Raw genomic sequence first — 15687 nt, forward strand, 5'->3', positions numbered from 1 at the left:
TACGCGTAGACACGCCGACGTCTGCATGTCGGTGCAATCGACGTAGGACAACTTTGGAATCGCGTGTCGTTCTCTGTATTATTATAAGCCCGGTTTTTAACAATATTATATCTATGCGAGGTGTACCTACGCAGTTTGCAGTTGTCCTGGTATAATTCTTGTATCTTTATACCTCGATTAGGGTGGTTCATTTTAAGTTTGTTTTTTTTTTTTTTTTTTTTTTTTTTTTTTTTTTTTTATAAAGGTGTTGCTCGAAAAATTTGTGACAAATACTGAATAAAAAACTGTCGTAAAACCTGGAGGAAGTAGGAAAATATTTAGAGGTCGCTAACGATTATAATAATATTTTTTATTCATTTTTATGCCTACATTTGTACGTATATTAGTTTGTGTCTTATTTTGTACCGTGGTCCAATTAATCATTCACCAATCAGCAGCAAACTGCGCCAAACAATTCCGCAGTTGGCTGTTCTCGTCTTTTCAAATCGGAAAGATTAATCGTCTCGGAGAAGTTTGAAATAACAGTTTTCGTTACCGAAATAGGAGTATCGCATCACTTTAATCACCCTGTTTCGTTTGCAGTACTGATTTTTATGAACAATGATTATTGGACCCAAAAAAAATAAACTAATATATATATATTAAGATGCACATGTAAGAACAAATAAAAAATATTGCAATAATTGGTAGCGACCTATATACATTTTCCAACCTTCTCCAGGTCTTACGATAATTCTTTTTTCAGTATTTATCGCAAATTTTTCGACTGACGACACAAAAAAGAAAAAAAAAAAATTTCGACGAACCACCTTAACATTGATATTACATTACTTTGTTCTTGTTATCGGGTTCTGCTATCGAAATTTGTATAAAATATGAACAAAAAATAAATTAATAAATAAATACAAGTCGATCTGTGACGGTAAAAAAGTGACGCGGTGAATTTAAAAGCAAGAAAAAAGATAACGAAACAGGTCAACCGAATTCTGCACAGCTTTTATTATATAACGTACGAGAATTTCCCCACCATGCATCATATGTGCGTGTTGTGTATAAATATATATATTTATATGTAATTCGCTATCGAACGTCGACCAGTCGTGTAGACGCGGTCCAGTTTCGGTATGCAGAGCAAATAATGTCAATCCGGGTTCTCTAGTCTTACATAAACATTGTTTCTTCGGTGAAATTGTACACATTTGAAGACCCACAGTTCTTTCCCGTCTATCCACCTGTTTGCACGATTGAATGCGATGTATACCTACCTACGTTTGTTTTTTTTTACATACCCTAGAAAAATTTATTCGTTGTGTAGGTTATACTTGTTAATCATACGGGGGGTGGGGGGGGATCACTTTCTATCCGATTTTCGTACAACTTTATGCAAACTCATCAGGATATGGATACATGGTTATTAAAGAAGGGTTTTATACTCCGATCGATATTTGTAAGACGGTATGAAATCAGCAGAATTATTTTCCTTGATTGGTGTAATTTTGTTATAATTTGATTTGCAGGCATGACATTTTTTCAAACACGTACGCTTACATTTCAACTCGGACGAATCAATCTAACAATTTATGCAGCATGATCGCGATGACGAGTTTATATTGAGATACGTATTACGTATAACGTATATACGTAGGTGTGTAGTATACATATACCTGATAGCGGCTGTCTAGATAATTAATTGATTCGTTCATCCGATGATCACGCAGCTTTCGATTAATCGTCGAGTTTACTTCCTTTATTTTCGGGTAGCTAAAAAATTGTCACGAAACTAGATCTATGTAAACGCTTTGAATCACCATTCGCCGCTTGGACGAAGTGGGTTAATCGGCAAGCTTGACTCGCGCCAAATTGGCCCTCTTATCAATTTCAAAACGAACGCCTACGCAGCTCGAAGAATTACAAGTCTTTGCGCAAAATGTGGAATTTTTATATTTTTGCTATCACCGGTAAGATCAAATTTCACAAGGAACTATCCTCGGAACTTGATTCATCGGGTATTGTAAAAATAAAATTTTTCGTTACCGTTTTCGTCTTCTTTTTTCTTTTTCTTTTTTTTTTTCTCTAATTTTTTTTGACAATTTCGGGGCTGCAGTTTTGATATTTATACTCGTCGAGTTTCTTATTGTGTCTTACACGTAAAGCCTCCGAGACATTGGTCCTTCTTTTATGGGATTAACGCGAATAATTTGGAGGTAACAAACGTGTTTTATGGCCTTTACTCTACGGTGGCCCGTATTAAGGATTTATGGGACGTACAGTCCGGTTGAAAAAGTGTCGAAACTAAAACGCGACCGTAAGTTTTATACACCTAAAATATCTTGTTGTTACACCGATTGACAAAATGAAGAATAAAGTCTGAGATGATTTTCAAGAAGTTCAACGACAAATAAAGCGTGCGATTTTGTTTAATTTTACTTCGAATCGTACAAACAGATATGTGAAGTTTTCTGTCTGAATAATTTGACTTCCTTGCACTTTGTCGAGAACAAGGATATTCACAGTTCGAATTTGATGTTTCAAAATTTTTATTTACACAAGTTTTTCTTACTATATTTAAAATTTTTATTATCTTAGGTAGTTAAAAACTTTCTATATCACGTATCTTACGTCACGTCCTTGACCCGACTGTACCTCCCATACAAACTTGAACAAGATACGGCGTTAACTCGCACGGTTCGCGGTAAAATAAAATAATCCTAAAAGAAATAAACTCGCGAAAATTCTCCAGCACACACGCAAGACGTCGATTTGCGTACGTTGTTTTTGAATTTTACACCGACCGTACAGCCGCGGTTATGAAGTCACTTTCTTCACGCTCACGTCAATCGAAAACCACTCCCTAAAATTTGTTTTTTCTTTTTTCCATGCTGCCAAATAATAATTTTCACCTGCTCCAAACTCCGAATTAATATTTACATGACAAAAAAAAAATACAATTTCCGAAATATTTTGTTCGCTTTAATTTTTTTTTTTTTTTAGTGTCGTACGAAATTTAGCGAATAGTCATGCCGGTCATGTGTACAATGTACGGAACCTTTTAAGCTCGGCGAACCGGTCATTGTTTGTGTTCTGCAAGATACATGGTATATATATATATATATATATATATGTGTGTGTGTGTGTATTCGTTCGCTCCAATTTTTTTCCCCCACTTTAGTCTCTCCTCATATGTCAAGGAAGAGAAATCCATTAACGGTGTTACGTTACTGCAAATATATTTATATAACATACAACCAATTGGCAAGTGTGTATTTATTATTTATCGTATGGTTACATGTGCATATATATTTTTAACCCGAATCTGCCGTGGAACGCTTTTCTTCTCTTCTCATCCTTATGTAACACGAGGTCCGTGAGGTGTACGAATACATTCACCATACATTTACGCATCTCAGCGACGTGAGAAGAAATATTAATCCATTCGAAGTATTAGATCCGTGTCGAGAGTAATAAATAAACCGGGCCGAGTATTCCGACCACGTTTGTCACACTGCTAGATGGCTAGATGAATATCGTACATAGAATACTTAAATAATTTTAAATTCTATAGGAAACGATCAGTTGATGATGTTTTCTTTATTTCTTCAAATTCTTTATTTTTATCCATTAATATTTATGTCTATATGTATGCTAATCTATATCTACTATGGTATAAAAAAAATCATTCACGTTAGAAAATATATTACAATTGTCAGCGTTACTTTAAATGTATCGACGTAAATATTAATTATATATTAGTTGGATAATTAAAGCAGTTTCGTGACAATGATCAATATAATACGTACGTTAATTACAGATACAAGCACGGTATTTTCTATATTTTTTTTTTTTTTTTTGAGAATTGGCCTCACACTCTTCATTTGTTTAATATATACATAAATAATTGAATGACACGCAAGCTCGAATTAGGCCGTTCAATTTTCTGTCGATTTTTTTCGAATTCAAAGCATCGAACCTCTATTGCGTTTTAAATGTGATACCTCGACTTCGCCCACCTTGACATTGTACCAATAATTAACGGCCCTTCGACTCGTGACACTGACAATATTCGAGAAAATTAAGGAGGCAAAAAGAAAGAGTAAGCTCCAGTTTCAGAGGTCAGTAATATTTTCTACTTTCCGAAACGAGCCGGGGGATTTTCGGGCAGCCTCCAGTCAGACCAGAAAGTTCCGTAATCCTTCAGCACGGTTCCCCTGGAATGAAATTAAGAAATTTCTACATGTCCGTTGGAAGCTCGGTGCGGAATTGCAAAACTGCGGAATCGACCTGATGAAATACGTGAAAGATCGCGATCCAATAAATAACTTCCCGCAGCGATCAATTTGTCTAAATAGCGAACAAATATATTGCGTCACGAGACTTGAATTGTGCATTGTGTGTGTATATATATTGCGTCTGCGTAAAAATTTATTACGCCAATTTTTCGTTCAACCGTCAACGAGGCAAAAAGTCAACAGCTCGAGAAGAAGAAAAAGGAAAAAATTTCAAACTCGTTGCGAAAGTCTTTCTTTTTTTTAAATTTTTTGCCAATTCTTTTCAGACCGTTGTTAGTCAGCTGTGCGAAAGTTGTTTCGTTATAGTTCGCTGTGTATATGCGTATTTAAGTGTGTGCAATTTTCGGCACCGCGTATAACAATTGTAATCTCGAATCATGCTATAATATATAATCGCGAAATTTTGTAAGAACGAATTTTCGCATATATAACCGAATCGTTGTTATTCATCGTCGATCTCAAATTACACATCGGATATATTTATTGCACGCGATTTTAACACGCGCAAATTTATAAACCCCATTTCGCGTTCACGGGCACGCGAACGTGTAGTGATTTTTTTCATTTATTCACTTTTTATATTATTATTCGTATATCAATCTCGATCATCAGCGACTCTTGATCGGATCTTGCCGTATAATTCGGCACTGGAAATCAGCTCAAACCCAACTTTCCTCGTCGTTACAACACATTCGAGATTTTTACATGACTTTACAAGAAGCCGCGTTTGATACAGAATTTTTCCCTACCTTTTCCGATTCGTATTCCGCAACCGATTAAGCGGGCAAAAAGCGTATGCAAGTAAAAGAGAAGAATAAATAAAAAAAAAATGCAACAAACATGGAGATGAGACGACAAGTTGAACGAATTAATCTACAAGAGTGCGGAGACCTCTGAATTATTTGTTTATTTATTTTTTATTTTTGTTTCTTGTTGTTGCTGCTGTTGTTTTTATTATTATCACAGCAGCCTCAGAGGGTGAAATCGTTAGGTTTACTCACGTAAAGTACACGCGACCTCGAGCATCGTGGGGCGCGTTCCATATCAGAGTCGCATGCTGTTTGTCCCGAGGATCGGCGTGGGTCACCGCACTGCACTCGGCGTGAGTGTTTGTGTTCGGAGTCTGGGCCCAGGACCCGATCCAATTGTCGGTCCGAGCGTCTCTCGCCTGGATAAAGAATCCCTTGAAAGCTGCCCCCTCGATGGTCACTGCGTCGTTAACGTTTCGTTGTTACAATTGACAAACTCATTCGCTGATAATTATTGTATCAGTTGTAACACAACGGAGGATAAGACGTGCGGAGTTATTCGTATCGCTCAATATTAACGCGGCTGGTCGGATAGTCTTGGCAATTTGGGCCGGGGTTTAAATTTCGAATTTCAAAAGTTTCGAAAAGTGACGGATTCCGAATTTTTTTACGACGAAACTTGGTTCCTCTCGAAAATTTATTTTTCGGAATTTTCCTCTTCGGGAACTTGCATTTCGGAACTTTGAGCCGTCGGGTTTCTGGATATTAGAAACTTTGTTGTTTCGCAGAAGTTGATTTCTTTACATCCGATTTCGCCGCCAAGCAATTCGGAATTAGACGCTTTCTATGATTGTAAATTACCGAAGATTTTTTCCCAAAAATTCATAGTTCTCAATTATTTTTCTATAACGCGAAGAGGATTTTATAGTTTCTCGAAAAGAATTTCGCGCAACTGTTATTTTCAATTATCGATACCTTTCTTACCTATGTCTGTAAAATTAAATATCGATTCTAAAAATTGGTTCGATTTACCAGTTATCTGCGAACCAGGTCCGTATTCGGCGGAGGACGCCGTTATCGTGTAGGGATTCGTTTCCCGTGGCTGTGGCCTGGCTTGGCCGTGATAGGGTTGATTGGGGCGAGGTTTTACGCAGGCGTCGACGGGGGCTCCGTCGGGAAAACAAAAAACTAAATTCACCCCGACGAGGAGTGATAACAGGATCGTCAAAGGTGCGATCCGATCGATATTCGTCCAGGCCATCTTCGGATCCACGGATACGATCTGTGGATGATGATATTCGACGATGGATTTCATTGTCGGTTTGCAAGCGCAAGTCTTGGATTTATACCTAGTTTTAACCCATTCTTTTTTTTCTTTTTCTATTTTTTTTTTACGATGCTCTTGAGATGTACCGTATATTGAATAATAAATTGTCAAGTGTACGAAAATAGGGGTAAAATATTCTGACACATCAATTGTATATATTTATTTTTTTAGAATTATTCTCACATTGTGAAAATAAAGAAAAACGAAAATTTTGACCAAGTAAAAAAACTCGACTTCTCAAACATGTATTCGAAACATCTCAGAATCGTTGGGAAAGTGTTTTTTTATTCAAAGAAAAGCATTTTGAGTCAATATTCACATTTCGACGTGAACGGGTCAACACTTGTCGATATTACCACCGTTATCCCGCGGACTGCAGATTATTGTTAGTACTGAATACGGTAAGGAATTCACCTGTTGCCTTCCGCGTCCGAGCACGATATGTATAATCGTTTGGGTAGGTACCTTTTCTATAGATTCAAATACGTACCTATGGCTGGGCTAATATTCTCGCGAATAATTTATCACAGCTGGTTTATCGCGAGAACAGCGCGAAGAGAGAGATAGAGAGATAGAGAGAGAAATATTGCAGCATTGTTTTCAATCAAGCTCGAAGAATCTCCGAGTCTCCTTATACTTGTTATAATTCGTGGACTCGTCAGGTGAAATCGGACAAGACGAAAAAAATCGTCTTTCGAATTTTTCTACAGTTATACGATAATCCGTTTGAAATATTAAAACAAAGAGACTTTTGGAGATTTTTGGAGAACTGGATAACGCAGTGAGATAAAAATTTTGTTGAAAATATGAGGAATGCTTCGTTCGACAGGGAGTTTGAAACGTACAAAAAGGGTGAACAGATATTAATTAGCGTCGCTTCGAGCGCTATCCGGACCGGATAATTGATCGAGGATAATTGATTGGTATCGCGGATTAGACGGTGAAAGTCTTTTTATCGACGATTCTTTTCTCCCGCGTTGCAAAGGAGATAGTTGGCGATGTGCTAACATCGCCTCCGGCTAACCCGGTCAGCCACCCAGCCCTCACGGAATACCTTTTGCGGATTTCCCTGCTGCACTCAGCGACTGACAAGGATCGCGTATCGTTCCGAAATCGCTCTGAATCACGTCTCGTCACGTTTCTAGGTTCAACCGTTCTTTTTTTTCTTTTTTAGAAAGATAGGTGTATCGATTAATTAACTGAACATAATGTTTGTACATCGATACGGTGATTATGAATTGAGTGATTAATTAATTAATTAATTAATACAACTATGCTTTGGAAAATGAAATTGTGAAACCGATTTGAAAATAAGCAATTACATTAATGTGACGAAACGTGATTCTGAGATACAATTAATCAGTTGACCGATTAAAAATTATTTACGTATCGATATACTCGAGTTGTGTTTAATTTATCGAGGAAAAAGATGATGGAAGAAAAAAAATTGAGGAAAAAAAAAAGAGGAAACATTGTTAAAAATAAGAAATTTGTGTATATTGTGAGATTGAATTTGCAGCATTTCATCATACGGTAAAATTGTTTAATACCTACACGAGCTGCATTCGTGTTTTAAGTGCACTTTAACCTGGGTCTTATAATTGAAGAGAGAACGGGACGTACGTGCAGTATAAGCTGGCGATTTTCAAAGAGAATGCTCTCGGGGATTACGCCGCCGCTTTTACAGATCTCGTAATACATAATACAATTACATTATCACGTGGAGGTAAAAGAGAATACACGATTCACGGTGTAATCTGTACCAATTGCTGTAAGGCGTTGAGTAATAAATAATTGCAGTTATAAAGTCTTGACGCGGCAAGAGACTGAATAAAAAGACGGGGATTGAAATTTTATTATCTCGCTTTGCAGCGATGAACAATTTCATATGCTTCAATTGTATAGTTTAATATCAAAGAAAAAGAAATTTGAAATATGTACGATACAAGTTGTTATTTTTAAACAATTCAGTGAAAACGAACGTGCTCCGGTATCAATTCAACGAGCGTAATCATTTCAAAATTGTTCACGGATCAGTTATTTATTTATAACGAGAAGAAAAAAGAAAATTTTTCTTACAGTCAAAAATACGGTAAAAATCGTACTGATTATATTTCTGATTATACATTTTGTATCGTGTGTCTGTAAATGATTTCGAAGTTGTAACACGAGTGTGAATGAATGTTTTTTTTTTTTTTTTCCAAAAGCTGTTAAAATGAAACAAAGAAAGGAAAATATATGATCGACTTACATTTTACCGTATATAAAACAAACGTCCCGAATGTTTTTTTTTTTTTTTTTCAAAAGCTGTTAAAATGAAACAAAGAAAGGAAAATATATGATCGACTTACATTTTACCGTATATAAAACAAACGTCCCGACGAACGAACCGCTCCAAAGTAACTGAAAGTAAATTATTTATCCAGGTTTCATTTCTCACGGCTTCTCCTCCTTCTTCCTCTCGCAATCAGCTACACGTACTATAATAACGTATGCGGTTTAATACTTTAATACGTAACGTACGAAATACGCTCACCCAGACGTAAATGAATGAAATACGTATACGGAGTCAAAGGTTTGCTGCCGTACAATCCCCACCGTTGATATGAATCGGAAGGAGCAAAGGTGGACAAAACCTGGACGAACCACTCGCAATTCACTTTTGCTAATTGTTACTTTCACTCACTCGGTTAATCTCCCAGCCCTTACTTTATACTTGACGTAACGTGTTGCAGTGTTGTGCACGGAGTACATTCCTTTCCTTATTCACAACGCTGCTCCAAATTCCGGATCGATCGCTGAGTTTTATAACGAGTATGCTTCTTTAGGCGCAAATAAGGAATAGGCTAGGATTTTTACAAATTATTTTTCTCAATTCTACTTTTATTTACTTTTTTTTTTTTCGTTTCATTTTTATATCTTTGGAATTAGAGAGAGACTTTTGATACCTGCACGATTGCAAATATTATCCGTACATTTTGATTTTCAAAGCGTCGATGACTGTTCCACTCATTAGTGTAGCAGAATATGGATACACAATTGGTGGTTTTCTTTTTTCAGCAATGTACCGTGTTTTCCGTACAGTTTATTCGGCTAAAGTTCTTTACTTACTGTATGTTCGATTTAAACATATAGTTTTCAAAAATGTAAAAATAATTGATTTACCGATGGAACGTTCTTTTTTCGTATTGTAATAGATATGCACCCGTACGAATTGTACGGGTGAAATATTTTAGAAGTAGAATAGATATTAAAAATACTATACACGTTATAATATAGCAGAATCAATCAGGCCTGTAGAAATAAAATGACGTAAACGTAACAGCGTTGTATATACGCACACGTTGCACATAACACGGTAAACAATACTCTTTGTAAATTTATAACAATCTATATAAGTGTAAACTATACATAATTATGCAAAGTATCTTCGGACTGATTTACGATGTAAATATTCGTTCTGATAAAAATCATCCCCTGATATATCAGAGGTATAATTGTGCATATACACTGTATAGAACAGATGGATCCGATAAAGTAAATCGTATGTAAAAATTACCTTATACATACGTTTACAGGTATGCTTATGCTTAATACTTACTTAACAACTAGCTTGATTCTGTCCCTTCGGCGGATAAAAAATTTGAGTAAAAAAAATAATCGACATATATAACGTATAGTGGAAAAATGGAAAATATGCTCGAACACACATAAATACACGCAATATTACGCGCCTTGGCTAAAGTAATGTCAGACATACTATTAACGCGCACTCTGTCAAGTTTTTTTTTTTTTCTCTTCGACTGTTTTTCTACTAAGGCATTAACTAGGCCATTATTGTATCCTAATCGCGTTTAAACGACTGTACATATTGACTTCCTACTATTTCAACGCCGCACGCTCTTGGAAACCAGCCACGAACGCGGTCCGGTTTTTTGTAGGCTCCTCCTATGCCGTTGTTTTCTTTTTCCCCGAAGAGCCAGTACCTAACGCAGAAATTATACTATTTATCTTCTTATCGGTTAGTTAAATATTTATGAAGCTATTGTATATTGACGACAGGTATTCGATCATTTATTTCGTCAAACAAACTTTGAACTAACCTTCGCCATCTCGTCACTATAACAGTGTCGTTTACACTGAGCTTGATACGCGTTTCGTCTGTACAAGGCGGATGACACAAAACTGCACATCCGTAAGTGATCGGCACCCAGGAACCAGATGCCGCGGAGACTATTCTGTACCTTAGAGCTCGTTTGCGTTTATCCTGCTTTTGCGCTAGCTGCTCACGCTGTAAAATTATTCGTTCCTTTAATTTGTTTTTGATTTGTTTCCTTTGTGGAGGAACAAAAAAGACAAAAATTTGTATCTTACGGTCAAAGTGTACTGATCGCATCCGTCGATGACTGGCCAAGTAATGCCGTCACCTTTTGGAATGCAGTTCCACGTTAATATGTCTCTCGTGTCTTTAAGCCAGCCCCTGGAGTAGGGGTGTATAAATTTTTCGTTTGTTCCGTATCTCCGGTATTCTGCTTTTTCATTTATCCAGTCTTCTATACCGGTGCGATTTCTGAATATCGCCTTCAGCTGAATGACATGAAAAATTTGTGTGACAGTTGTTCATCGATCAGTCCGTGCTAAGATTTTAAAAAAAGGTAAAATTTACCTGGAAATAGAGTAACATTCCAACAGCCAGAACAACTCCAATGGACAGACCGCTACTGAAGACTGCTAGAATCAATATAATTACAGAAGGGGGTGGGAACAGGTGAATTTTGAGGGCTAAAACGCTCATGAGCCAAGAAACGAGAGTGAACGTTGCCATGCAGCAGCCGCCAACCGCGCTCGCTAAAAATGCCGTAAAATGGCCGTGGTTGTGGTGTCCCACACAGTTGTTTATCCACGGACAATGATGGTCCATTTTTAGGACGCAGCGATTACCTGTTGATAAACGAATAACAATCTTTCAAAGGAAAAATTTTGGCGACGCAAAAGCTTTTTGTATATTTACTGGCAATATCGAATTCCTTACATTTCCTACAATGATGCGATCTAGGCGCTTTGTACCCAAGACACGTCGAACAGAACTGCAAGTACTGAGCGTCGGATATCTGCGCCTTCAAAGTAGAAAAAGAGAATTGCATAAGTTTTGCTACAATTCTAAATAAGAACGGAACTCTGAGTAAAGGTCAAAAACCTATGTGGTAACAAAAATTTGCAACAAATTACCGGCGTCCATTTCAACGGCAGGTATCCTGGTCCCTCGTAAATTGAACTAATGAAATGATAAAGCGTAGAGCCGCTGAGACTAAAAAAGCAGAGGAAATAAACGGCGCCAGAAATGCTCTCTTCGGGGGGCCACCACTGTCTGCTGCAATGTATCGTCATCAGCGTAATAATTTTTATGATACCTGTAAAAATCAATCGCGCTAAACAATCCAGTCCTGACCAATCGTCAAAATTGACAGAAGTCAGAGCAATCGCCACGCCCGGCAAATTGAACGATCGTTTTTCAAAGACTAGAAAATGTTTGTGTACATCTATTATTTTTATATTCGGCTAGCCGAACCCTTTTTGAACGAGTGTTCAAAGGGTGTACGCCCGTTTAGATACAATAAATAAATGAATTTAATAAACAAATAAAAAATATTGTTTTACAACTCGACTGCTTATTTTCAAGAGGCGGAAGGAGAGGGGGATTGTAAAAAAGAGATTTTAGATTAATGAAAAAACTAAGATTACCAAGGGCTGTCAAGGGTCCCCAGTGACAAATCCTCTTGAAAGGACCAAAGCACATTTTTTTTCATAACACACAACTAACGGCGAGTGGATTTCCGTCGACGGGCTGTTTGTTTGACAACAAGATAACCTATAAAATTCGGGGCTCGCCGACTCACCGACCGAGAAAAACGCCGGTTGCAGAATCAAGTAACGCAAAAGTCACCTGTTTCTTCTCAATTCACTCATGCGTATCACGTCATGCCGTTCACGAATCTGTGACGTCACAGCTGAGGTTGGCATCATTGCACAATTTTAATGCACACAAAATTGTGGGAGCATGTGAGTCCTTCAGAGCATATACGGTATATGCTCTAAGGAGTACCCGCCACATTCACGCACACCTTGATCGCGGCTTTGGAGCCGAATTCCGTGCGAATTGCGTCAAGTCGTCAAGCTTGTCAACGGAATGAACGATCATGACACCGTATGTATAATTTTACTTCGAAACTACGTCGATAAATTATATTTTGCACAATGCCATGACGATCATCCACACTTACAGCGTGTGAAATTTGAGTGTATGGGTTTTTCTTTTTTAACTTTCTCCAAAATCTCAAAATACATGTCGTGTTATTCGTTCGCCGATCTGACTGACTTTGGCAAAAATAAGTTGTACCGTAGAAAAAAACAACAAAAAATGAATAAACCTCAGTACCTCTCGAGTAATCTGACAAAGCCTAAGATACCAAGCTTTCGCATTCGATTAAAATCAATTGGCAAACAATTGATGAATGAAATTTTTGGTCTTGAGCAAGCAATTGACCTTTTTACAGAACTTGAAGAGGGCTCTCACTGATTACTAATTTTCACATTGCAGCCACAAAATGCCGTAGAAAAACCGTCTGGTCCTAAGAAACGTCAATCCTTACTTGAATTAAGAAGAGATCGTTTTAACGATCAGAGTGACACAATGAGTAAGAAAGAATCACTCAAAAATGGTTCGTGTCGTAGTCCAGCTAAGGTAGGCCTCAAACCACGGAAAAAAAGCTCTTCCCCAAGTTCTCCGAGTTCTCATAGTTTTAGCAGTACTGAAAGTTCTCCTATCAGGGATGAAGAAGCAGTTGAATTTCTTCGCTACAGAAGAGGGTCTGTATCCCCTTGTCTGTACCCAGAGCTTGATGGATTCAAGGAAATGAATGATAAGTTGGATCTATACCTATCAACTTGCAACCAACGCGCCAATCAGTCTCGAGATACTTCAAGCTCCAGTATCAGTTCTAAGCCATGGAATGATGATTCTTGTCCAAAATTTACCCCCGAATCAAAAAAACGTTCGAAACGAAATAAAGACGAAGAATCGAATTGGTTCATGCAGATGATTATGATAGGTGCCTTCGTATTGTTTGTGATACTTGTTTATTCTAATCTACTGTATGCGGAAAATAGTAACGCAACAGTCGACTCTGATGTATTTGATGATGTGAATTCAGGGATGAATGACATAGTAAAACTTTTTCCATCACAAGACGAAAGTATTTGGTCATATTTCACAGCTGGCATAGCAGAAGTGAAAAATAAAATGCACAGACCTGCAGTATTTTTACTATTGGCGCCTGATGATGATACTACAGCAATTTGCTTGGCTAAGAAGGTGGCCGAAGTAACTCGTTCTACTCTTGGGGGTACCGGCAACGCAATGCTGAGTCCGGATCAGTTGGAGAATGATATCGGCAAAGTATTCAAATTGATAGAGGAGCGAGTCACGAGAACCAAAACTGTGGTACTTAATCATTTTAAGACTCATGTCGATGTTCGTGTACTGCATTATGGTTTGAAGCAAGCAAGTATTAATCACTTCTAATCTTTTATTGCAGATTCTTTTAGACTTATTGAACCTTAAACCACAGGCTATCAGGGCATTACACGATATATGTGATCCGGACAATGCGTTGGTCGAGGAGGCTGTATATCTGATTATTATGAAATCGGAATTATACAAAGAATCCGAAAATTTGGTCGCTTTTGCTGAGCAGCAACTTAACAATAGTTTTTCAAGTGTTATAAGTGAAGATATATTGCGTCCATTAATTACCAGGATCACTGCGGGCGCGGTGCTACCTATTAGAGCAGAAAAGAATCTGCCGTGTTCAAAACACGATATATCATAACAAAGCTGCTCACCGACATTTATACATACGTAACAATGCGATGCTTAACCATGTAATCCTTACCTGATTTATAAATATTATAAATTAACTGTACACGAAGCTGATCATTATTTATACTCTAAGTTGATAATATTCAACCATTATATTTTATACGTTTTGTTGCTTTTATCAAAGTTTTTTTTGCATCACCCTAAGTGCCGTAAATTAATTCTACATTAAATTTGTAATTATTTCAAGTATTAATATCATAAGTAATTGAAGAATAGGACTAATGTGAATGTTAAATGAAAACATAATATAATATACATTCTTATGTCGTTTTTTTATTAAAGCAGTAAAACTTTGTTTTTGAAAAGAAAAAAAAAAATTAGTGAATTTACTTACCACATTTTGACACTGATAATTAGTATCTCACAGTTTAAATTTGGATAGGATTTCCGTCTAAACTGAAGTGATTGTAGATGGTTTATTATTTCAATTTTATTTTATTTATGCCAAATGATCATACACAGAAAACACAATGTTTCATGTCAATGAATCTCTCATTAGTAATATAATGAGAAAAAATCTAGCTCTGTTGTGTATTTGCTTTTGATTAACGTTTCCTGAGGTTTTTTGCCGTTGGTTCTATTGGCATTAACTATTTCAAAATCTATTTGTTTTTCGTAATTAATATGTATTCCATAATGAAGAACACATTCCCAATTTTTCATTTCGCAGTAATGTTTCACTAGCTTTAACCTGTATGTATAAAGTAGAGTTAAAAATAAGATCAAAATAACGTTCTATGTGTATGATATTGAATCATTGTGTTGGCATTGTGGCGTAGCAGTCAGCAGTCCTTGTACTGTTATACATAACGTCACGAATCACATAGATTTGCTCCCATTGCCAATTTGTAATCAATCTTTACCCAGAATTGCCTCAATTCAAATATTAAATAAAAATAAATGTCCATATTTTACTCGGAACGACAATCTGGGTAAATGCATTCGGTTAAAGATATGTTGATTTCAACTCCAATATTTCTTCCACAATAATTGGGAATATTTATTCCCAAATATTTTTGCATAAAATAAATGTTATTGAACTTTACACATGCAATCCCGCCTTTGTGATAAAATTCCAGAGGAATTTTTTTACATACAAAAACGAATCGTGCACAAGAAACTATCAAATTATCAAAAATTGGCAAGGGGTACTCAAGAGCTGTTATGCAATGTTGAAAAATATTTCATCTGAAGCATAACGAGAGCCTTAGAGTAATATGACAAAAGTTTAATTGTCGTAATGATCGAAGTCGGTAACTAAAAGTAGAGTAGTATATATAGTTTGTATAATATAGTATGGTATCGTCGAACCTAAATAATAAATACATTTTATACAGTCACAGACCATTTATACAGAATGTCCGAAATTTAAACTGCTGTACAAAT

General features: G+C 36.6%; 3 protein-coding genes across 5 annotated transcripts; 1 reads left to right on the plus strand and 2 right to left on the minus strand.

The window, feature by feature from the left end:
- Window positions 1-3749: 3749 nt before the first annotated feature.
- LOC124224973 (putative defense protein 3) lies at window positions 3750-8992 on the minus strand. 2 transcript variants are annotated; one of them, XM_046637306.2, is made up of 4 exons: window positions 8714-8992; window positions 6068-6317; window positions 5288-5495; window positions 3750-4205 (listed from the first exon to the last, which is right to left on the minus strand). In XM_046637306.2, exons 2-4 carry the CDS (start codon window positions 6294-6296, stop codon window positions 4124-4126), a joined length of 519 nt encoding a protein of 172 aa, XP_046493262.1. In that variant the 5' UTR covers window positions 6297-6317; window positions 8714-8992; the 3' UTR covers window positions 3750-4123. The 2 variants fall into 2 exon arrangements, with proteins under 2 accessions (XP_046493262.1, XP_046493261.1); XM_046637305.2 differs by lacking the exon at window positions 8714-8992 and adding an exon at window positions 8614-8675.
- Window positions 8993-10092: 1100 nt separating this feature from the next.
- Window positions 10093-12599, minus strand: LOC124224970 (palmitoyltransferase ZDHHC6). Its single transcript, XM_046637297.2, has 7 exons — window positions 12105-12599; window positions 11592-11773; window positions 11395-11479; window positions 11029-11303; window positions 10737-10949; window positions 10466-10653; window positions 10093-10348 (listed from the first exon to the last, which is right to left on the minus strand). The coding sequence occupies exons 1-7, from the start codon at window positions 12157-12159 to the stop codon at window positions 10207-10209; spliced, it is 1140 nt and encodes a 379-aa protein (XP_046493253.1). The 5' UTR covers window positions 12160-12599; the 3' UTR covers window positions 10093-10206.
- On the plus strand, window positions 12209-15466 carry TORIP (Torsin interacting protein). Of its 2 annotated transcripts, XM_046637296.2 has the most exons (4): window positions 12209-12567; window positions 12961-13104; window positions 13191-13863; window positions 13958-15466. In XM_046637296.2, the coding sequence occupies exons 2-4, from the start codon at window positions 13079-13081 to the stop codon at window positions 14249-14251; spliced, it is 993 nt and encodes a 330-aa protein (XP_046493252.1). In that variant the 5' UTR covers window positions 12209-12567; window positions 12961-13078; the 3' UTR covers window positions 14252-15466. The 2 variants fall into 2 exon arrangements, with proteins under 2 accessions (XP_046493252.1, XP_046493250.1); XM_046637294.2 differs by having other exon boundaries at window positions 12210-12567; window positions 12961-13863.
- Window positions 15467-15687: the final 221 nt, after the last annotated feature.

This window comes from Neodiprion pinetum, chromosome 1, assembly GCF_021155775.2.
Source record: "Neodiprion pinetum isolate iyNeoPine1 chromosome 1, iyNeoPine1.2, whole genome shotgun sequence".
NCBI lineage: Eukaryota > Metazoa > Arthropoda > Insecta > Hymenoptera > Diprionidae > Neodiprion > Neodiprion pinetum.